This window comes from Bubalus kerabau, chromosome 13 (assembly GCF_029407905.1).
Source record: "Bubalus kerabau isolate K-KA32 ecotype Philippines breed swamp buffalo chromosome 13, PCC_UOA_SB_1v2, whole genome shotgun sequence".
Lineage (NCBI taxonomy): Eukaryota > Metazoa > Chordata > Mammalia > Artiodactyla > Bovidae > Bubalus > Bubalus kerabau.
In genome coordinates this window covers 67,502,245-67,525,247 of record NC_073636.1, presented here as the reverse complement: position 1 = coordinate 67,525,247, position 23,003 = coordinate 67,502,245, and the positions used below count along the sequence as shown (strand labels likewise).

General features: G+C 41.5%; 1 protein-coding gene across 2 annotated transcripts in view; it reads right to left on the bottom strand.

The window, feature by feature from the left end:
• The window catches only part of RPRD1B (regulation of nuclear pre-mRNA domain containing 1B), a 77,595-nt gene that overhangs the window by 35,568 nt on the left and 19,024 nt on the right, over positions 1-23,003 (bottom strand). For both annotated transcript variants that reach the window (XM_055545018.1, XM_055545017.1), the window contains exons 4-6: positions 19,873-19,985; positions 18,194-18,320; positions 12,087-12,262 (exon numbers count right to left, since the gene is read on the bottom strand). In XM_055545018.1, the coding sequence (XP_055400993.1) occupies positions 12,087-12,262; positions 18,194-18,320; positions 19,873-19,985 (416 nt within the window). The remainder of the gene's footprint in view (positions 1-12,086; positions 12,263-18,193; positions 18,321-19,872; positions 19,986-23,003) is intronic.

The following is a 23,003-nucleotide window of genomic DNA, read 5'->3' as shown; positions in this document are numbered from 1 at the left end:
CAAAAGACTGAGGGTACGTCACCCTCCCATGGGAGGGAGGTCTCCATAGTAGAACAGAAAAAACTTGGAGTCAGAAACTCCAGATTCAGGGATTTTCCTGGTGGCCAGGTGGCTAAGACTCCACTTGGTGCTCCCAATGCAGGGGACCTAGGTTCAATTCCTGGTCGGGGATCTAGATCCTACATGCCGTAGCTAAGACCCAGCTCAGTCAAATAAATAAATAAGAAAGAGTTGGACATGACTGAGTGACTGAGCATTCACACACTCAGGTGAGAGATGGTGTCAGTTTGGACTACACCGGTAAGTGGAGACAGAGATGAAGAGGAGGACAAATTCAAGAAAAACTGAGGAGATAAAAATCACAATGGCTTGGCAACTACTCCAATGTGGAAGAGAGGTGACGGGAGGCTGTCTTACAGAGCTGCAGCAGTGGAGCTGAAGAAGCGACTGGGACATCAGGTGAATGAAGTGACTCACGTGGGAGGTGGGAAAAGCACAAAGAGAAACACTGGATGAGGCCCAGTGTCTGGCTTTGATGAATGGCAGTTGGAAGGGAGAAGATGGTGAATGTGATCATATTAAGTATGAGGTGTCTGTGGAAATTAGATACATGGGTCTTAAGTACAAGGAAGGATATAGGTATAGACCTAGATTGAAGCCATCAGCATAGAGGTGGTAGCTGAAGCCACTTCAGAGAATGAGAATGAGAAAAAAGCTAAAGGAATATCCATTTATTGGGCAAGAATAGAGAAAAGCATATTAAAGGACAAAAAGCCTAGAACCAGCAGAAGGTGGGATCCAGAAACCAAGAGAAGGAAAACACACGAAAAGTAATAAACAGTATTAAATGCTATAGTTTCTAGCCTCTAGCCCTTGCTGGTCTGGTGGTTAGGATTCCTGGTTTTCGTGTAGATGACTGTTAGTCACTAAGTCGTGTCCGACTCTTTGTGACCACATGGACTATAGCCTGCCAGGCTTCTCTGTCCATGGCGTTCTCCAGGCAAGAATACTGGAGTGGGCTGCCATTCCATTCTTTCTCCAGGAGATCTTTCTGACCTAGGAATTGAACCTGGGTCTTCTGCATTGTAGGCACATTCTTTACCAACTGAGCCACCAGGGAAGCCCCCATTAAATGCTATGCTACTGCTGCTGCTAAGTCACCTCAGTCATGTCCGACTGTGTGACCCCATAGACGGAAGCCCACCAGGCTTCCCTGTCCCTGGGACTCTCAAGGCAAGAACACTGGAGTGGGTTGCCATTTCCTTCTCCAATGCATGAAAGTGAAAAGTGAAAGTGAAGTCGCTCAGTCATGTCCGACTCTTAGCGACCCCATGGACTGCAGCCTACCAGGCTCCTCCTTCCATGGGATTTTCCAGGCAAGACTACTGGAGTGGGTTGCCATTGCCTTCTCCAATTAAATGCTATAGAGAGGGCCAGAAAGAGAAAAGAAAAAGAGAGCCAGAGACTGAGAAATATCTTTAGGCTTTTGAGATTAGACTACTGGTGTGTGTGGGTGCTCAGTCATGTCCAGCTCTTTACAACTGCATGGACTGTAGCCCTCCAGGCTTCTTTGTCCATGGGCTTCTCCAGATGAGAATACTTGAGTAGGTTGTCATTTCCTCCTCCAGGGGATCTACCCAACTCAGGAGTCAAACTTGAGTCTCCTGAGGCTCCTGCACTGGAAGACTGATTATTTTACTGCCGAGCCATCTGGGAAGCCCTAGGCTACTGGTGGGGGATTCTAAAGACAGTAATGGAGATGTACCTGCCAAGCTGCAGCGGGGTAAGCAGAGGCAAAATGGGGAGCCACGATGCAGTGATGTGGTAAAAAGGGAGAGTAGTAATGACGCGGGGTGTGCTCGTGTGAACGTGATGTAAAAACCATATTAGAGAGGCAAGGCATGATACACCTGCTGAGAAGGAGCCCTTCAGCCAGCCTACTGGAGACTCTTTACACAGAAAGGAAAATAACTTGGTCCTAAAGGTCCTGTGCGCTAAGGAAAGGCAAACACTAACAAATGAGGTTGGACAAGGGCCGGAACCTCTTTGTTACGGGTGAAGGTAAAACTGTTATTTTATAAATGAAAAACCATGCCAAAGATAGGAGGCTGCCAAAACCACTGAATGGCCTCAGTAGAGAAAGGCACAAAGAGCCTGGAATGGGCACTGTGGATCCTCATCACTAAATTCTGACTGGGGTTAAATGGTATATTTCTGGGAATAACTCCTTATGAGTCTTATGTCCCACAGAGCAGAAACAATGGTGGGCAAAATAAAAGCACCAAACAGCGCCTACCAGACGCCATGAAGGAAAAGTGGGATGAGTCTATTTTAATCATTATCAAAACCTCAAGAATGCTTAGAAAGCCACCAGCAAATTTTTGCTGAATTGAAGTTCGCAAAGTTACTCTGCTTAAAATTCTCAAAGAACCTCATGACTGGAGTAAGAGAGATGTCCATACTTTTTCCTAAAGATGTTGAAAGAATCTGAATAAGGAGGAGAACAAATAAGGAGGCTTGCAGAGTCATAGAGAAAGTTGACTGGTACCATCACTTCTTCACGTGAAGCATGCCATACCTTTGGGAGCTCAGGGACTTTGTAAAGGTTTCATGTTGACTCCTTATTATAAGCAAGCAAATTTTTGCTCTAAACATGGAAAAAGACTCATTCTGACCTTACTTTAAGCCCTTCATTTTATAAGGGAAAACAAAGTCAGAGATACAACTTGCAAAATTGCAGAGCATGCCATAATCTAGTTTCACCTTCTTCAAAAACCACAACTTACGGTAGGAGCAGAAGGCCCACCTGAACAGGAGTAGGAACATTCATAAAAATCAAAATAGAGCTTTGCTCAACATAACATGCACCCCTTGGGTCAAATAGACACTTAGACACAAGAGCTCAAATGTCTGTAATCTGAACTCTGCTCTCAAAGCTATGCTCACTCAAGTCAATGTTATAATAAGTAGTTGCCATCTTCACACAGCTGTTTCAAATATAAACAGTTAATTTAAAACCCAGAAGAGAGCCCCATTTGTCTAATTTGTCTACTTCAATGTTCACTCCTTCATAAAACAAAGATTAATCCTTAACTTGTGGGTATATACACACATTACACACATACCTATGTATCTTCTACCTATCTGTCTATAAAGCTCAGTGAAGTTCTAGTCTACTTAAGATGCTTTGAAAAAGATCAAGAACCCATAAGTCAGAAATGCCTACTGAAGGCAAAGACCTTGAAATACATATGACCTGGAGTATACTTAAAGACAAGCAGACATCTGCACACATACAGAATCCATTTTTTTAAATTTCTAGGAATTAAAAAATCCAGATACTAAAAGTTAGCCCAAAGTTAAAAAAAAAAAAAAAACAACTTCAATAAAAGTAATTGAATATCAAACCATATTCAAGAAACCATTTAAAATGTTTACAAAGTTTTTTGCTAATAAGGGAAAATAACCACGTAAAGTTTTTAAAGGCACATATGATCATTTTAATTTTAAAACAGGAGGAAAAAATATAAGAAATATATCAAAATTAAAAGTAGATATCTCTGAATAGTGAGATTACGAATTTTTTTTCTTTATATTCTATTTTTTTCTAAGTTTCCTGTGAGTGCTTCTTTTGTAATTCAAAAAAGAAAAAGAACTGAATATTAGTTGAGTAAGAATGAATGTTTGGGGACTTCTCTGGTGGTGGGGTGGCTAAGACTCCAAGCTCCCAATGCAGCAGGCCTGGTTCAATCCCTGGTCAGGGAACTAGATCCCACAGGCTGCAACTAAGACCTGGTGCAGTTAGGCAGCTAGCCAAGTTAAGTTAGTTTAAACAAAAAAAAGAAAGAATGAATATTTTGGCAGACAAAGCAGTGATGCAGGGCTCGAATACTGTTTTTATTCAATGTATATATGCACTTCATAAATAAATCTGAAGAATTAGTGCTACACACACTAGCTAAAACTCAGTGGAGCTGTTCCAAGAAGGAGGAGGAACCATCAAAAGTTGATAAATAGGAAAACAATGCTGTGGCTAAAGGTATGGATTTACAGCTGGGAGAGCTTTGAATTCACGTCACTGTTTTCAAAGTAAAGTTGCAAGTGTCAGGGAACCATGCCCTTAGATCACCAAGTAAGTGAAGTACATTATATGGGGCCTTTTCTCTCCTGGAGTAATGAGAGATTAATATCGAAAGACACACACACACACCCGTAAGCACACACACCGATAGATAAGAGCTCCAGCTACAAATCTGGCCTGAGCTAAAGGGTCAGCAGTACCTAAAAAGAATGGAAGGAATCCAAGGATTAAATACAGCCTCCAAACTCCAAATCACTTATAGAACCATGCAACTCAAAAAGTCCCCACCTACTGGAGGGAAACTTTAAAAAAAAAAAAGAAAAAAAAAAGGGGGGACATACATCAAAGCAGGGGTGAAAAAGCAGTGAGCGAGCCAAGGCCTGCTGTGTGGGGAAGGACACAAGTACAACCCCATCCCACCAGTCCACCGCTGATCAAGTGACCAGTGTGAGCAGACTGGCCTGCTTCTGCCCATGGTGCTGACAGCCTGCTGGTCTGGGGGGGACACGCTAAGGAAGGGAGTAGAACAGAGGGCCCACAGGCAGGGCCTCTCAGTTCCCAGGGAACACGGTAGATGATCACTGGGGTCAGGATTCTGCAGACTGGGGTTCTCTCCTCACTGACTTCCTTCTGTGACCCTGAACTGCTCAAAGGAACACTGAGCTCTGTCTTCTCATCTAAAAGGGGGATTGTATCGCCTGCTCCCATCTGCCCTGACTGTAATGGACAATGAGGTATTGGCTTCCCTCACCATGGAGAAAGGGGAGGATTTGTCCAAAGCTGACCAAAAATGGAGCTCTCTATCTCTACATACTGCCCATCCCATTACTGGAATGAACACCTCTCACCATCTGCACCCTGCGGGGAGGTGGGGGATGCCGCCAGAAATAACAGATGCCGTTAGTGCCCCCTGAGCTGTAGCCCAAGAATCTTTCAAGTTTGTTGGAACCAAATTACAAACAGATATAAGAAGTCACAAGTCAGTGCTGGATTCTGGGCCATTTCCCCCTTCCCAGCTGTGCTGTGCTGTCTTAAGTGAAAGTGAAAGTGTGAAAGTGTTAGTCACTCAGTTGTGTCCAACTCTTTGTGACCCCATCGACTATACAGCCTGCCAGGCTCCTCTGTTCATGAAATTCTTCAGGCAAGAATACTGGAGTGGGTAGCCATTCCCTTCTCCAGGGGATCTTCCTGACCCAGGGATCGAACCCATGTCTCCTGCACTACAGGCAGATTCTTTACCATCTGAGCCACCAGAGTCTCAAAGGAAAAGTCACATGTACTCTTGAGTATTCATTACAGTGGAGGGCGACCTACCAAGTTTGGGAGACACAGAAACAGGCCCAAGTTCAGTGACCAATTTCTCCCTTCTTCTCAGAGTAAGAGAATGCAGAGTTATGGCAGGAGGGTACTTAGAAGCTTGGTGGCAAAGTGCGCTCTCTCAAACTCAGAAAGGTTTTCTCAGGGGCCATTCCAGAATGCTTTCCTGCAACCATTTTAATGCCCCTATATAAGACAGCATGTCTCTAAAATAAGATTCTTGGGACTGCTGAAATGATCAACTCTGGCTACTCTTCTGTATAGAGTGTCTTTCTGCTGTGACCTGACCTAATGAAATAAATAAATAAAAATTTAAAACCACAATAAATAAACCAAAACACAAACTTGATAAAATGACAAGATGTCTGCTTTAAATTGTATTTCTGGTCTGGACTAACTCTGGGTCTGAAGAGAAGACTATATGATTCAGAAGCTGGACTATACACCTTCTGAGGTCCTATCCAGCTCCATAATCCTGTTAAAGACCTTACCTAGACATCCAGGCCTCTCCTCTGCAGAATAAAGCTGGCAGTCTTGCCTGTGCCCTGGTGACTTTGTTAAACGCACATGTGTACACACGCAGGCCTTCCAGAGGTGGGTAAACACTGCCTACTGTAAGGAGAGGCGCACACTGCCGTCCACTGCGGCTCCGGACACTGAGGGCCCCTAAACAAGGCCTCGTAAAACCAAATGCGCTGGGAAACGATGCTCTAGCATGTCTGAAAATTCTGCAGCAGAAATTAAAGAATTATCTAACTAAATGGGAAGACATTTCACGTTCAGGGACTGGAAGGCTTAAGACTTAAGATGGCAATAGTGCCCAGATTCAACACAACTCCTATGAAAATTCCAACAAACTTTATTGGAATGGAAAAGCTGATCCTCAAATTCCCACAGAACTGAAAGAGGCCCTGAACAGCCAAATGACACTAAAACAGAACGAAGTTTGAGGACTCACATTTTCTGATCTTAAAACTTACTATGAAGCTACAGAGGTCACTTTAAAAGTAGTTGTGTGTGATACTGGCATAGGACAGACACACAGACCAGTGGAACAGAACAGAGTCAAGAAATAAACCCATACATCTATGACCAATCAATTTTTAACAAAAGTACTAAGTATTCAGTGGGGAACGACAAACAGTGCCAGGGCAACTAGGCATCTGTATCAAATAAAGGAGGTACGCTCACACTCCCCTGCCCACCTCACATCACACACAAAAATGAGCTCAATAACCTCAATGTAAAAGCTAGAACTAAAAAACTCCTAGAAGAAAACACAGGAATAAGTCCTCCTATGACCTGGATTTTGCAATGGATTCTTAAATGTAACACCGAAACGTTGGATTCTTAAATGTAACACCGAAACGTAAGCAACACAAGAAAAAACAATTTATTATTATTATTATTTTTTTTTTGAAAAAACAATTTAGATCTTATCAAAACTTACTGCTTCAAACAGCATACTGAAGAAGGTGAAAAAACAACTTACAGAATGGAACAAAATATTTGCAAAGCATTTAACTGGTAGAAGCCTGATATTCACAACATACCAAGAACTCTTACAATTCAAGAACAAACAACTCAGTTCAAATTTGGGCACAGGACTTGAACAAACATGCTCTTAAAAAAGATACACAAATGGCTAACAAGCACATGCTAAGATGCTCATCCTCGTTAGTCACCAGGGAAATGCAAATCAAAACCACACGATACGACTTCACATCCGCCAGGATAGCTAGAACTTAAAAAGGGCAGACAACGCCAAGTGTTGACAAGGATGTGAGAAAAGAAGCCTCATACACTGCTAGTGGGAATGGGAAATGGCACAGCTGCTATGGGAACCAGTTCTGGCATCTCCTCAAAAAGTTAAACATAGACTTCACTTTACGACTCAGTAATTCTATTCCCAGGTATACATAGACCCAAGAGAAATAAAACATATGCCCACACAAAAACGTGTACACAACTGTTTATGGCAACACCATTCATAATGGCCACAAGGTGGAAACAGCCCAACCGTGCATCAGCAGATGGACGGGTAGACATTTTTGCATATCTATAAAATGGACAATTCAGCCATAAGAAGAAATGAAGTACTAATACATGCTACAACCTGGATAAATCCCAAAACATGCTAAGTGAAAGAAGCCAGACCCAATTATATGAAATATCCAGTGCTGGCAAATCCATGGGCACAGAAAGCTGATTGGTGGTTACGAGGGGCTGGGAGGAGGGGCACACAGGGAGAGACTGGTTAATGGGGTACAGGGTTTTCTTTTGCTCTGACAGAAAGCGAGCTATTTTAGAATTTGATACAGGTGGTGGTTACTCAATACTATGAATGTACTATGTGTCGCTGAAATGCATATACTTTAAAAGGATTATTATTTTCATGTTTCACCTCATATTTTTAAAACATCTGCAGACAGGAACACAGTTCTCCAGAGTTCGTCTCTGTGTGGCATACAGTCTGTGTGTGTACCACTGGCAGGGACATCACACACAGATCTGTCTCCTTTCAGTTCTAGAGCTTTGCTAGAATGTCAACAAACATCATGATGTTTAAAAAAAAGGACCAATGTGTCAAAATTATGAGCACCTTCCCCATTTTGATTTTTTTCTTCAATGCATGTACAAGTAAGATTTCCCTCCCTCTCTCTTTTCCCTTTGCATATGCCCAGATGGAATATACCATATCAGGCTTTCTCCAAAGTGACAAGACTGGAACTCTGTCCACCCTACTCTATGGCTTGTGAGCTTCTAGCAATCACTTGGGGTTAATGGTCACCTCTATCCCCCAGAAACAAATTCTCCCTTTGCTCTAAGAACTGAAGTTTTAGAGGCTTTTCTGGCTCCTTTTCCTTTTTTGAATTCACTTTCTTCTACCTCTTCCACATTCCTGATCCTCCCTTTCAGGCTGCTATTTGTGCTTCCTGCTGCATGTCCTCTTTCCCATTTCTATGTTTTCTCATGTTCATGACAAAAGCATGACAAATATTAAGCAGCTTTCCTTCTAACTTGCCTGGAGTTTAAGGCCAATGTCTATTATAATATCCAAAAGCAATAGCATGGGGAAAAAAGAAAAGAAAAAAAAGGTAAACAAAGAAAAAATGAATCATGATTCTCTTTAAAGGAAAAAAAAATACAAAGGAGGAAACCCACAGTTTCCATCAAATACTCACCTTTCTTTACTAATATAGTCTTTACAACCAAGAATTAGTTTTTAAATGTAACCTAAAAAACCCTCTTCATTGAGTAAGGCTGTATCAGGTGATGAATTTCACTCCCAGAACAAGTATTTACTGAAAAAAATTACGTTTCTGATACTGGAAGAGCTGCCAAAGAACACCTATTCTAGTGAACTCTGGAAGACCTGCTGAAGGCATTTTCGTTGAGTTGCTAGGTTGCATCTGACTCTTTGCAATCCCATGAACTGTAGCTTGCCAGGCTCCTCTGTCCAAGGGATTTCCCAGGCAAGAATACTGGAGTAGGTGGTCATTTCCTTCTCCAGGGGATCTTCCCCACCCAGGGATCGAACCCATGTCTCCTGCATTGGCAAGTGGATTCTTTACCACTGAGCCACCAGAGAAGCCCACTGAAAGCACAGCATTGTTCAAAAACTGTCTGTGCATTTTATAATTCACTTCTATTTTAAATAAATGTCTGATTGATACAGTGTATTAAACAAATAACATTTTCAACTTTCCTCAGTTGATTTTAGCTTAGACATAGTGAGTTAAGGTATTCCCCTTATTGAGAACATTTCTCACATTCTACTTTAACTTCATTCTTGCTTCTACTAGAGTGGAAGCTCACTAAAGGAGAGCACATATCCTGCTCATCTCCACTTACCTCCTGCCTGGCATGGGTTCTGCTAACTTCATGGCTGAATGAGCAGCTGCTAAAAGAGTTTTGTTGTTGTTGAAAGAGTATGACACCTAATTCCCACAGGAGGGCTCTGGGACCCCGCTTCCCGTACCTTCTGTCTTTGTCTTCCTTTACTCATCTGTCTGCACCAGTGTGGTTGTTCTCCATTTACAAATGTATTTCCCTTCTTCAGTTGCTACTTCCTCTTATGAAAAGTCTTTATTGCCTGCCCGGAAGTTTAGACTTAACCTTAAACCACAATCGTAAGTGCAACCACAATCCTAATTGCCAGCTGCCTCCTTGATCTATATTACATACAATCCCTTGGTTTGGTTTTACGTTCAACCATCCTGTTTATGCAAAAACATTATTTCCTTGAGGGCAGAAACACAATTTCTCTGGGAGCCATAACTCTTGTCTTCTACGTCTCAGGATCTGAATCATCCTAGGCTCTGAATCATTATACTTCCTATCCCAAAGTTCAGGAGACACTGAGAATCTAAGATAAAATTCTCAAGTGAAAGAATAAAGAGGTACACTCATTATATAAGGAAGATATAAACCTGTAGAAAAAAATGTTATGTGTTACCAAATTAGAACTCTGGGAAGAAAAGAGACTCTCAAGCAAGTAACAACATTTCCAGAGTTCTAAGAATTCTATGTTCATACACTGATGGCAATGAAAAGATTAAAAAATAAAAGTAGATTTCATTACTCTTCTGATGTGGCAGTTTTAAAACAAGGACTAGTAATGTTAAAAAAAAAAAAAAAGAATGTTAAAAAAATACATATACTTTATGTACTGTCCCTATCAATAAGACACTTTTGGAAGATTTAGAAGAAATCATAGTAATAATGTGTCTTTCAAGTGGCACATACTTATTAAGTTTTATCATCATCATAAAGATATAATGGAATTAAGATCAGTCTATTATGGGATATGAGAAAAAAATCTCAGATTCTAGGGAGCAGATTGTTCATATTTTTAGCAAACATGGATAAAGAATGAAAACCATTTCTCAACATCTTATATCTAACAGTTTGCTTTTTTAAAATGTAGCAAATTTAGCTCCATTTTTACAATGAATAGTTTTCACTCATGTGGCTGACAGACATGGTTTGGGATAAGAACTGGGAGTTCAGAGTCTATACTTTCAGGTGATGGGACATACCTGTTCTGATTCTTAAAGTGATGGAATTCCAATGCCCAAGTGAGTAAAAAAATTGGGGCTGGAAAGCAACGGATCCAAATCTCTGATCCATTTCTGCCCTAATAATCTCCTGTGGCATTTAGCAAACCATTGGTTCTACAGAAACCAGGAAGATTCCCCCAGAAGAAATATAGGGAGGAAAGTGCAACCATGAGGAAAGGAGACGAACAAAGGGTTAATTCACTCTACCAACCCAATCTCCTTCTCAAAGACTCTGTCCTCTATGGTAGCCTGCCACGTTCCACCCAACAGCAGCTGCTCATGATAATCAATGTCTGACAGATCAGAGAAAGCCCTTAATGTGTCGCCAAGGGGCAGTTCAACAGATGGTATGGTGACTTACAACCAGAATCATTAATTACACTCTCTTATTAGTCCTGGGGCACAGGGTTGAAAATGCTTCCTCAGTGAAAGATGAGCATTTCAGATAAATGACCGTCTGGTACTGCCTATGAAACTCCCTTTAGGATTTCTGGTCAGTGTTGATTTCTAAATCTAAGCCATACTATTTTTATATCTCTTTCCCATCTTCCACTTTCAAGCTGGCTAGGAATATGAAGTTCCCCCTACCACTACCCATCACAGCTCCCGTAATCATTGCAGTAACGACATGGCAAGAAGCGCCATCTTTCATTTCCCTGCACAAGTCAAATGACTGTGTTGAAAGGCAAACATAATCATGGCAGCCTCAGGGCTAGCTCACTTTTCCGTCCCTCTGGGCCAGAGAAAGCGTTTCTTGAGTGCAGGGTTGGCAGATGGGGACAATCCCCTCCCTCCCTGATCTACTCTTGTTTCCTGTAAGAAGTGACTGATTCTTCACCTCAAAACTGTCTTCCCTTCCCAAGCCACTGGTTGCAACTCTTCTCTATATATCTTTGAAAAAAAGAAGGGCAGACATTCCTTAAAAGGAAGCTTAGCTGCAGGATGCAAGCAAAAGTTCCCAGATATCCACACTTCTGGTTCAGTTATCAAAGGACTGAGATAAACCACCAGGTATTTAATTAAGCCAGACAAATGCATGGAGAGAAACTAGTTCTGGAGCTGCTCTCCAAGGGCATTCAGACAATGTCAACTCAGGGTAAAAATCAGCTCCTTCTCAACAGTTTGAGAACTGGGCTCCACAAACATTATTAGGTTTATGTGGAATTTTAGAACAGACTGCAGACAGAGCTTGGAGGCACACTACTTACTGGCCTTAGAAAGGATACAAGTTGGAAATAAATCTCAATATAATCCAAAAGAAAGTTTTAAGCATTTCCCAAATGCAATCATTCCTTGGCTGTGCTGAATGCCTATTCTTCTCAAACCTCAATCTACAATTGTTTTTCTTGAAATATGAGTTCAAACTAAAGCAATGAGACCCTAAATGCTGTGATTTAAGACTTCATTGCTTGCTTTCTGCATTCCACTTTGTTCTTTCCTGGACATATAAAAAACATGACTTCAATTTTCAACTTGGTTTAAATCATTACAGTATCTGATGGATGTTCTCATCTCATGAATGTTTTAAATAAAAAAGTGCTAATTAAGGCATAATAAAACCCTCCTAATGTGGGCTCCAGGAAGGTAAACTTGGGGAGTTTGGGTCTGCCTTGCCGTGTACTCACTTCCAGTTTTTTCTCCTTTTCTGACAAAACGTCTTTCTGGTTCTGGGTGTACTCCACCAACATCCGAGCCAGCTGGCGTCGGTCTTCCAGCTCCGCCGCCAGGCGCCCGTTATATTCGGCTAGTAACAGACATGCTTCATCTACTGTTTTTGAAAGACGTTCAGCTGCCTCTTTGTCTAAATACAAGTGAGACCAAAAAGAAAGAAACAATAAATAATGACACAGGCATAACTGCAAAGACTTCTGGGGGAGGTTAGCAGTTTCTCCCCTAACACCCAAGTCCAATAGGCTGGAACCTGTAGACAATGGACTGGCTGGCAAAAAAATCAAAGGCACTTACTCCTGTCAACAAAATGGGACCTTTCTGAACTACCTGAAGTGAGGCAATTGTACAAAGAGGTGAATCTGACAAAGGACTTCAAAATGCCTATTCCTATAAAAGCTCTACAAATAAACAGAGAGATTTACAGTCATATATGAAATAATATTGCCCCATCTCTGAAAATTTCAAAACTGCTTTCTTCATATTACGTCATTAAATAGTCTTTGCATATCCATCTGAAATACAAAAGTAAGCACCCATTTCTTGAGTGTGAAAACTAAGACAATAAAAGCCACACAACAGATTCAGTATCGTGGGCTTCGCTGAGGAGCTGTGGACTCAAAACCATAGCTCTAAAATGGACCTACAGGGACTTCCCTGGTAGTCCAGTGGTTAAGACTTCACCTTTCAATGTAGGGGGTGTGGGTTTGATCCCTGGTTGGAGAGCCAAGATTCCACATGCCTCATAGCCAAAAACCCAAAACATAAAACAGAAGCAACATTATAACAAATTCAGTAGACAAAACAAAAAAAACTCGATTAAAAATAAATAAATAAAATGGACCTTTAAGATTATATTTCTTAATCTGTGTAAGCATTAAACCTCTTGTTCAGCAAAATATACAGTCTGGTAAGACAGAAGTTTTTAAATGCTTTTGAATGTGACCCATGCTAAGAAATACACTTTATATAAATATATATTAAAAAAGAAACCAAAGTTTCATTAGACAATACTTCCTTCAGTGTGTGCAGAGCATTCTATCTGCCATCTCATTTAAAAAAAAGAAAAAGGTTGGTTATTATCTACCAGACTGACTTCAGGCCCAATTAATGGGTTGCAACTCATTGTTTGGGGAAGAAACTGCAGAAGAACCAAAGCATAAGAAAGGGTATCCTTGGGAAAAAGTGGTGAACCACACTCAACCTCAGGAAGTAAAAAAAGACAAAGGATGATTTGTGTTTAAAAAAAACTGATGTAATTAATTACATGTGGGGATGGTGAGATTAACACTGAAGTATGTATGTTGTTGTTGCTGTTGTTCAGCTGCTAAGTCGTGTCCAACTCTTTGCAACCCCATGGACTGCAGCACACTAGGCTTCCCTGTCCTTCACTATCTCCCTAATTTTGCTCAAACTCATGTCCATTGAGTCGGTGATGCCATCCAACCATCTCATTCTCTGTCGCCCCCTTCTCCTCCTGCCTTCAATCTTTCCCAGCATCGGGGTCTTTTTCAATAAGTCAGCTCTTCACATCAGGTGGCCGATAGTACTGAAGCTTCAGCATCAGTCCTTCCAATGAATATTTGGGGTTGATTGGTTTGATCTCCTTGCTGTAAAAGGGACTCTCAAGAGTCTTCTCCAATACCACAATTCAAAAGCACCAATCCTTTGGCACTTAGCCTTCTTTATGGCCCAACATTAGTACATGACAACTAGAAAAACGATAGCTTTGACTATACAGACTTGGCAAAGTGATGTCTCTGCTTTTTAATATGCTGTCTAGGTTTGTCATAGCTAAAAAGGCTTTAAAGGATCAAGAGAGTTCGGTGCTTTGAAACAAAGCACTAGAGACGCCAGTAGTTCCATGGGATAAACTGAAAGTGAGTGTCCGTGATACAGATTTTGCTTCCTCTGAATGCAGGTGGTCAAGGTGAGAGAGTTCAGCACAATCATAGGTAACCCAGATTTAAGAATTCCCCACAGAGTTTCTCTGGCAAACAGTGTCTGACTATTAGACGCTGCCTCAATATGAATACTGGAAGGTGAACTGTTGAGGGATTCCAAATTAGGCCTGATGCCAAAGATCAGGTACTTCTAGGCTCCTCGGGGACAAGGAAACAACAGGATGTTCTTGGTGGAAGGGGAGTGAGCCAAAGAGAAAACAAAGGAGAGAGACAATTTCAGTCACCGAGGGTAAAAAGGACAGTGAAACTTATTCTTCAAGACTGGTGGCACAGTCTAGGAACAAGCTGCTGGGGTCGTTAGGTTGGTTACCTTCATCACTGCTGAATTATTTTTGTAATGGTTAATTTCATTAAAATGTTTCAGGGCCTGTGGCAGAAAATGACAAGTAAAACACTACTTTTTGAGATTTAAAAAAAAAAAAAAAAAATCAATTCTCACACTCCATGAAGTTGTACAAGGGAAATAATTCATTCACACAAATAATTACAACCCAGAAAAAGAACCTGTGATAGTTTTATGAGCCAAAGAAAAAAATGCAGTTGAAACGCAGCGGTGAGATGCTCACTTTGGGGAACTTACCCGTGGCCACCCTCAAATGCTCTGCCCTCCCAAGCCCACAGACAAGCTCTGTGTGCCTCCCTCGGCCACTCTGTCACTTATGCATGGGCACCCCATCTGCTGCCTCCAAGACTCAAGTGTCTGGGACTGGCACCTGCGGGTCCCCAGCCGTCTCTCCCTCCAGAAGCATTCCCCCTAGCACGCACACACACTGCTCTACCTTCTGACCACGTGTCCCTCCCCAGCTACCGTGCACATGCCTGCTCCCCTTACAGCGGAACTACTCGACAGAGCTGTCTCTCCTCCTGGTCCCCACCCTCTCTCCTACCAGGTCACTAAACTCACTCCAATCAGACTTTTATACCCCAACCCTTCCAAGCAGCCTGACATATATGTGGACTCTTATTGTGTGTCCAACACTGTTCTAGGCTCTGAGCCAAAAGGTAACAAAAAGACCAAAACTTTCTGCCTTCAAGTTTACATTCAAAGAGAGAAAAGAAATAAATAATACACTATATTTTACTTATTTACCAGCTGAAGATAAGAACTCTAGAGAACAAAAAGGCAAAGCATTTGGAAGGAGGTGGTTCGAGAACAAGTCATGTGACCATCTGGGGAAGATCATTCCAGGCAGAAGAAACAGTCAAGTACAAGGGCCCTTGGAGAGTGCTTGGCAAGGAACCCACATGACTAGAGTGTTCTGAGCAGAGTGGGGCATGATCCAACTTCTATTTTAGTGGATCACTCTGGTTACTATGTTGAAGACAGACTGATGGCTGGAGGACAAGAGGCAGCAGGGAGAGCAGACAGGAAGCTACTGGGATAATTCAAGTGAAGATGGTGGAGACTCCCACCAGGTGGCAGCAGCAGAGGTGGTAACAGGTGTCAGATTCAAGCTGTAGTTCAGATCAACAGGAATGATGAGAGGGTCCATCTACTGAGATAGGGAAGACCATGAGACAAATTTGGGGGGAAGAGGAAGAGTCTGGTTTGGGACAGGTCAAGTCTGAAATGTCTTTCAGGTTATCCAACTCAGTAACACTCAGAGCAGGAGGCTGGATGTATGGGTCTCAAGTTCAAGGAAGAGGTCAACCCTAGAGATGTAAATTAGGGGATCATCAGCACAAAAATTGTTATTTAAAGTCATCAAACAGGATGAAAGGAACTGTCAGTGAAACTAACTAGGGAAGAGAGCTAATTACTCAAAATTAAGAGGAGAAGAAGGGAAGAATCAACAAAGGAGCCTGAAAAGACAAGAGACTAGAGAGGAAAGTTAGAACATGTGGCGTCCCAGCCTCCTCCTGCTGCCAGAAACACAGCATCAGAAACCTGGTGGCCTAAAACAACATAGACGTAGCATCTTGACATTTATTGTAGTATCATGGCCCTTTCCTTCTATCTTCAAAATGCATCTCTCCAACTTCTGTTTCCCCAGTCACATCTCTTACTCCTGCTCTCCTTGCTCTTCTAAGGACCCAGACCACTTGACTAACCCAGGAGAATTACCTCCCCACCGCAAGATCCTTCACTCAACCACATCCACAAAGTCCCTTTTTCTATGTAAGACAATATATTTGCAGGCTCTAAGGATCAGAACATGGACATTTGGGGAGGACCATTATTTTGCCTACCACACCAAGTGAGAAAGTATTTTTAGGAAGAAGAAATGATCAACTGGGCCAAATTAAGAATGGGCAAAAATATATAAGGCCTTGATAAGACTAGTAAGGGGGGCACTCTCCGTCCCCCTTCTGATGTCTATGTCAGAAACTTTCTCTGTTTTTATATTTTAATAAAACTCTGTGCCCCCCACCCCCCCAGACACACACACACAAAAGAATGGGCACAAAAAGTTCACCACTGAATTTAGCAACATGGAAGTCATCAGCCAACACTGATAAGAGCAGTCAGTGAAGTGAAACCAAAGGGTGGTGGGGGGCGGTAGAGAATAGGGACAGATGAGTATACGCCATCTATTTAGAATGTTTAGCTACACAACAGAGAAAGGAGACAATAGCTGGAGGAAGGTACTAGGCCAAGAAATAAAAAATTTTCCCACATGAGAAAAAAATATGTATTTTATGCTATGGAGAATGGCCCAGTAGCGGGGGTGGGGATGGACTGGAGATGCAGGAGAAAAGGGGAGGATTGTCAGAGCAGTGCCCTTGGGTGGGTAAGAAGAAATAGGCTTACTAGGCTAACGGGCTGCTTTAGAAAACAGCATGTTCATCCACAGAAATAGGAAGAAAAGTTAGCCAATGTTAATCATTTGTTTTGCCCAGCCACATACAATTGTGAGTGGCGGCCGCCAGGAGCTGGGGGGTGGGTGGGGATATTTATATTTTATAAAAATATAAAAACAGTGAATTGTTACTTTAATGATAGACAGCTTAAGTTCTGCAAGATGGAACGAGTTCTGGAAACTGGCTGCACAATGTGAATGTACTCAGCACTTCTGAATGGCGCACCTCTGAATGGCACACTTCAGAATGGTTAAGATGGCAAGTTTTGTTAGGTGTATTTCACCATAATTAAAAATCAAAATAAATACTTTTTAAAAGCCATGTAAGTCCTTTAAGTCAGTGAAAACAGACAAATGCAACTACACATGCTGCTGATTTTATGTTAACTTGTTTTCAGTTTTGCAGACTGTGATTCAAAAAGTTGAGTTTTTCCAGAAGACTATAGGGAGAAGGGAAAAAAGAGCAAAAGGCACTCAGGGTGTGTGTGAAGGGTGATTATAAAGACCCGAAGCCGAGTAACAGAGAACATGAGGCCAGGAGGGGGCTAAAGGCTGGGAAAAGGGGGAAAGATCAACAGCCTGTGCGCTCAACAGGTTGTTCGATCCAGTGGGTTTGATTGCTGGGGTGGGGGGAGTAGAGAGCAAGCCAAGAGGCCTGGCTGTGCTCTCCAGTAACCCACTCCTGCCTGAAGGGCTTCCCGCCCCCTCTGTCTGGGCAGCACTGCCTTCCCTCACATGTCCTCATAGCTTGCTTCCTAAATGGAGGAGGTGGGGAGTTCACGCTCACTCCTTCCTCTCGACTGACCAAGCATAGAGCGGGAAGAATGTCAACTGCCCCTCCCTGTTTAACTGGGGGTTATCATCACAAGGGCAAGGTGATAAGATTAACAATACAAACCTCAAGGGAGCGTGGTAGGGTACAGTATAAAAATCATGACACTGAGTCATACATTTTTTTTTTTTTTGTTAAGAGGGTCATGAGTTCAATGCTTCCCCCTCCTTTGCCCTCCTGCACACACAGTTTGTACCCTGATTTCAAAAGACCTTACTTGAACTGAGTACCACAGGCTGTGGCACGCCAGCATTTCTGCAATATTTCCTAGAGTCACTATTCAAGCTCAGACTATCCCAGCAGCTCATTTGTTCAGTCTGTGAGTTATGTTTGCAAATCTCAAGACAATAGAGTACCCAGCCCCAGGTAGAAGGTCTGTATCTGCAGACGCTGGCATGTCCTGGGGTCTGATGCACTGGAGATATGTTCCCCTTCCCTCCTCCTTCACCTGACCTCTAACTTCTCACCTGTTATTTTTTCCAAAAGAGAAACATCTTGCACTTCCTGGGGTAAAGAAGCAATTTTCTGTCGGACAGTAGCATCCCCCGATGCAGCATTTTCTAGGTCCTGCAAAGCTTTGATCAGCTCCTCAGTCTGTACAAGGAAAACAAAGATAACACCATCCGTGAAGATATGTGGGGATGTGGGGTTTAGAGAAACTTAGCTGGTGTTCAACAAGGTGAACGCGAATTCTAAAATTGATCATCCCTGACATTTAAAAAAGAACCACTGTCCCTACCCCAGAGTGTATACTGAATCAGTGATATAAATTCTAAGAGAATGCACATAGTATTTCTAAGTGTGAGGCAGAACACAAATGAAATTCTATATAACTGTGGAAAAGAATTTTTTTTAAAGAGTATGTTTTTGGAAACTTAAGAAAATGGAGTCTGGTTCACACTGCTTAGTTTCAAAGGATGCATGGTCTCTAGTATAGAACGGCCTCCAGTTTATAGTAAAGGAACACGTATCAAACGCTCCAGCAACCTGATTAAATGAAAGGACACTACCTACTTCAATTCTTTCCTGGATTTGCTCTACAAAATGAATGTCACAAAGATGATGTTTTTGATTTCAGCAGCCACTACCAAAACTAAATGTGTCAAGCTCATTAATTATAAACAAAGAGGGAAGAAAACAAAAACAAACAAAAAAAACAAACCAAGAATGCATATTCTGTGTATACCAAAAAAGGGTTTTTTAATTGTCAGGAAAACATACAACATTGACAGGTTAGCTAGTTCACAACGACCCCCAGAGTGCCCTGGAGACAGCAGTCAGGTTAGCTAGTTCACAATGACCCCCAGAGTACCATGGAGACAGCAGTCAGGTTATCCTGAAAGTTGGTCATTTGGGCTGTTCTCTTGCAAGTTTTTAAATGCAAAGATACATGGCCTAACACTGTTTTCATTTAACTCCCAGGCTAATTTGACATCTTACCATAACACAAATCAGACATGCTTTCTATTTACACAGGCCTTAAGCACACCCATGTGTAATAAAATAAAGCTGCATTAGGCAGAATGAGAGGCAGTGCAACTCAGTGAAATGTGTATGGGCTTTGAAGTCAGCCAGGCCCAGATTCAATTCAAACACCAAGTAAGTTACTTAATTTGTCTCCTTGAGACTCACTTTCTTTGACTGTAAATGAATACATAAATAAACAAACAGCTAAAACGAACCAACCATACAGAGTTCATGAACTAACTTACACAAGGGGGTCAAACAATGCAAATATATGGCTAAAAACTCAGTCAATGCTACCATCTGGTCTAATATTTAAATAGGCTATAGTGTGGCAAATTTGCTGTTGCTACACACACTATCCTCAGATACTAACACCTTGTTTACTTATAAGACAAGTCTTACTAGAGGACTTCTGAATGTCTTTGTAATATCTACTGGTTTACAAAAACTACTTTTAAAGAATATTTTAAATTTCTAGGAGTGAAAAAACACCAAATCCAATTACTCTGTAAAACACAAATCCAAAGCCTGCTTCACGAGTGGATCCTGCACCCAGTGCCAAGAGCTCCCATCTGGTGATTCCACACTACTGATCACTAGCTCCACCTTGTGGCCAGAACCTTCAACTAGGGGTCGCTTCAAGCCATTCAGCCCGATGCTCTGGGGGGTCCGGACGTACCAGGAGGGGCCCTGCAGAAGGATCCTGGGGAGAGTAGCTGCCAGGATAGTCGTCATCCTCCTCCTCTTGTATTTGCTGAAAAGTCCGCTTCAGAGATTTCTTCTCCTCTGTTGCTAGAGGAAAGAAAAGAGTGGCACACGTGGGTCACTGCAGCCTGAAGAGGTAGGTCAAATGCTAAGCACAACAGGTCACAAGTAAAACAGGGTAGAAGGGTGCACCTTTCCAGAGATGGCTTAACATTAACCCTAACTGCCACTTATTTTCAAGTGGTGGTCATTCCGTACATTATTGAGAAGAGTCAAAACGGCCTCAGTTGGTCGTCTCAGACTGACTCACTGGAAAAACACCACTGGAAAAAAGCACCTAAAAGTGAAACTTACCAAACTAACATATTTCACTAAAAAACCTCATTATCTTTAAAAGAAAAGAAGTTAACAGGGAAAGTAAAAAGGTAACAAACCTCATGAGAAAACATAATGAAGCAAGCCAACGTGTGCCAAGGCCTGAATAGACTATACCGTGTGTATAGTGAGAGACTTGACGCTTTCTGGGATCATTTCAGAAAAAAGTAGTAGAGAGACCCATCGATAAGACTGTGTCAAAAGCTCTAAAAACAAATACCCTTTAAATCATCCTTTTAAGAACAAAACAAACCTAGTTTTACACTAAAATTTAAAATAACCATTGCTGAGCATGATGATACTACTAAGAGAAATGACCTAAGTCAACATTTAAAATTAACCACTTTTGAGGCTAATGGGTTACATTTTTTAATTATCTGTATCATGTGCTCTTAAATTTTTATGATGGATGTATTAATTCCAAAATCATTCCTTTTGCATCAAATTGGACAATACAAAATAAACGCCAAACAACTGAGGGACATAAAGATAAACGAGAAATTCAGGTTTGGAAAGTAAAGAAACTACTGGACGCCTAACGTGTGCCAGGCATCCCAAGAGCCTCTTTACATTTGATCCTTTGAACAATTCTAAGGCGTGGTGTGTCTCCATTTTATAGGTGAGAAAATGAAGACCCAGAGAGGCTGAATAACTCATGTAATGGTATGATTTCAAAATCTGTGTGCTTTCCACCGAACTCAACTAAAACTTACTTAGTGCCAACACAACTATCCTCTCCTCTTGTCAAGGGAGGGGCACCATGCACCTGCCTCAGATTTCTGTGCGTTATAAACAGGACACGGATACTTCCTGCTTAATTCAACATTCTCTTCTGGACCCCAGGATGCAGCTTCTGTTCTCTACCTTACATATTAACTGAGCGAACTATGTTTGACGTGAAAGCCAAGTCAATATTGTGGGTTTCATTTTTTTTTCTTAATGTTTTGTTTGCTCTGCTAAAGAAGAGAAACAGCAGCATCTGTATGACGGGCAGTCCTGTCTTCGTGCTATTCTATTATGCACAGATTTATTACCACGGTTTGGTTAAATGACACCATTCCCCTAACAACACACTTTAAATTTCAGTTGTCATGGCGTATTTACTCGGAGTAACTGCATCAACAACAAACCTCGCTGCTAATTTCGGTCCACAAATCACTACGTACATAACAAAAGGGCATCATGATTAGTGACCGCATCACTTCTTTCAAGGTAAGTAACTGGTCACTGTTATTCAGTTCACACATAGGCAACAAAGTGTTTAGTTGTGTTGTTAGTCTCCCAGTGTCAAAATCCACATGACATTTTATAAAAATAAATAATCAAAACAGGGAACTGACTGACAAAGATGAAAGAGAAACAAAGAAACTAAAACTAAAATTAATGCTGGAAATGAAATTCACACGAAACATAAACAACATAAATGGGGCTGTACAAGAGACTGGGGCTGTAGGGATGCGGACCCTTGTCATGTTCTTCAGGAGACTCTGGATTCATAGCCAGAGGGAACTTAGTGAAGGCCAACTTATCAACATAAATGAAGGAAGTGGTTGTGATGAAAAGAATGTCCTAGAGGAAGTAATGTTGACAAAATTCACTTTAGAGGAACGCTTAAGAGATACTTCACAACACTGACAGCACAAAGGGTAAAATGTTGGAAACTGATCCAAAGTGAGAAAGGAGCATGACAAAGATGGAAAAGATGCAACAAGCTTCGTTCAAATCACTCTTGATAAGTCTGTTACAGAAAAATAAACATTGCAACTCATGTTTCTAATTTATGTTAAAACATGCTAAGTAAATCTTTATTTTACTTTTTTGTTTTCTTATACAATTGAGATCAACAGTGAGTTTTTCTTTCTTTGACAAAAAAATTTTAAAAGTCACAGAACAATTGTAATTTTCCACATTGATTATTAAGATCACTTTGATGGTATTCAGCTTGACCAGTCATTTTTACAGTCCTGCACTACGCAAAGCAAGGATGGCTGTATTTTTCAAACAGAAAACCTGTAAGGCTGTAATTTGCATATGAAATGTCTTTGCAGACACTGGCTGCCTAAGTAGTGTGTAGCGTGTGGTATGATCCTGTTGACATTCAGTCACCACAGCGTCAAAGTGGCTATGTTTGATTAGTGGCCACAAGAATGTAAGCACAGGAGCAAAAATGAATTTATAGTATTGTTCTGTTCACTTCCAAACACCTAGAAGAGAATGCTCAAAAAATAACTGTTAAAGACACTAAAGAAGGTAGAAAAAATTATAAAACTTCAATTTTCCAACTCTCATACAGAAATTATTACATATAAAAACCACATATCACTGAACATCTCAGGACACTAGGAACCACTGAATTCAGATAGTGGAAGCCCTTACACATATCTATGTCTTTGCTTTCCCCACTGCTCCCCACCTCATTTTTCATGAGAATGTCAAGGCCCATCAGCTGAGGTTTCTCTAAAGCCAGAGACCTTGTTTAGTAAGTCTGGGTCCCACAGCAAAAGCTTTCTGTCTCCTAAGCGGGAGTTCTTGCTGTCACTCACTCACAGCAATGCAAAACTGAAATCAAACTGATGACAATTTTTGGGCTGTTTCCATCCTTCACATCCTGATGGAAGAGGGTGTAATAGGAAGTAACCATCATCATCCTATGTTTCCGGTTCTCTCCTGTCTCCACTTAGAGGACCTACTGGAAATAAATCATTTATCATTTCCCCCACAGGGCTCCAC